Source organism: Buceros rhinoceros, unplaced genomic scaffold (genome assembly GCF_000710305.1).
Source record: "Buceros rhinoceros silvestris isolate BGI_N320 unplaced genomic scaffold, ASM71030v1 scaffold6631, whole genome shotgun sequence".
Lineage (NCBI taxonomy): Eukaryota > Metazoa > Chordata > Aves > Bucerotiformes > Bucerotidae > Buceros > Buceros rhinoceros.
In genome coordinates this window covers 32,414-33,860 of record NW_010392419.1, presented here as the reverse complement: position 1 = coordinate 33,860, position 1,447 = coordinate 32,414, and the positions used below count along the sequence as shown (strand labels likewise).

The window sequence follows — 1,447 nt, the reverse complement described above, 5'->3', positions numbered from 1 at the left end:
CCCTACAACTAAAACCCCTACACATCCCAGAAGAGTTCTCAAATCTAATTCTCCAAATGGCCTGAACTGGCTGGCTGTGCTTCAACAGCCAAGAAATCAGGGTTCTTAGCACAGGAGTAGAGGTATGTTCATGCTGTGTTCAAGGGCTCAAACACCAATTAACAGAAAACCCTGCTAATTATACTAGATAAAAGCAATGAAGATGTCAATCAGCTCCTGATTAGAGAAACAGAGGACTTGGGAAGCAAGGTGTGAACATATACACACAGGGTGCTATAAGAATGCACACAGTTGGTCTGGAGGAGAGGGGAGAGATAAGAAAGAGCAGGATGCTCCTAACGATGGGTCGGTCCACACAGCTCGGTGCCATCTGGACATCCAAGATGCCGAAGCAGCACATGCAAGCAACAGAGTACGTCAGCTCTGCTGTCAGGTCACCCCGATTCAGCAGACTGCATATGGTCCAGGCTGAAGAAACCACCACCTGGATGTTATTTTATAAATGTGTAGCCAGTGCCTCAGTCTTTTTCTTGTTAAGGATATTTCTCCTATAGCTTTCCAAAGAGCTTATCTGACATATGAGAGCACATGTGGTTGTTTACTCACAAGTCCTGCTGGGCATAAGCGGGCTTACAGTGGGACTAGTAAAATGCATTAGCATCATGTGGTTAAACTGCAACCGAGAGGTCAGCCCTGAGAAATGAAAGGCTGACTAAGGATTTCTTTCAGTCTCCTGCTAAAGCCACAGTGCATAGTGTATGCCAGAAACTGTTGTTTCGACTTAAGATTTCAATGCAGCTTTCAAGGAGCAATTCACAGAGCACGCCAAGGGACACACTGCATCAATACTGCTCAGGCCCACTGGAGAGGTGCTGAAGGTTTTGAAGGGGAGAGTGCCACTTTCATTAGCACTGGTCAAGCACGTTTATGTTTCCTGGTAATGCAGCAACTGTGCAGCCTCCCAGTCAGAAGAGGGCTGTCTTCACATCTAACTTCCATTCCAACTCCCCTCTATGGCCTTACTTCTGCTCAGCAAACCATGATCCTCAGGAAGTCCCTGTGCAACCTCTACCTGGCTCACCCAGGGCAAGCAGAGCTGCAACCACGGTTGCAGGCAGGGAGCACAGCTCAGTGAGAACGAAGAAGTTCTGGCACTGGTTCTGCATAGACCTTTGGAGTGCCCACCTGCATGATGTCTTGGAGGCTTTCAGTGAAGGACAGCTCAGCTTCCACCATATAGAACTCGGCCAGATGCCGGCGACTCTGTGAGTTTTCCGCTCGGAATGTCGGGCCGAAGGTGAACACATGGGTAAAAGCCCTGCAACGTGACAAGAAACAGGTAAGTCAGGCCCAGCACAACAGCAAGTCTGTTATACTTAAAGCCTTCCCTTTTCTCCCAGGATCTAGAAGCACTCATGCTTCCATTTCATCTTTGACCAGTTTAATG

General features: G+C 48.1%; 1 protein-coding gene across 1 annotated transcript in view; it reads right to left on the bottom strand.

The window, feature by feature from the left end:
• Nucleotides 1-1,447, bottom strand: part of NARS2 (asparaginyl-tRNA synthetase 2, mitochondrial (putative)) — a gene marked incomplete at its 5' end in the record, with an annotated part of 52,691 nt that overhangs the window by 18,836 nt on the left and 32,408 nt on the right. The window contains one exon of the mRNA XM_010144461.1: nt 1,186-1,318. Within this exon, the coding sequence (XP_010142763.1) occupies nt 1,186-1,318 (133 nt within the window). The remainder of the gene's footprint in view (nt 1-1,185; nt 1,319-1,447) is intronic.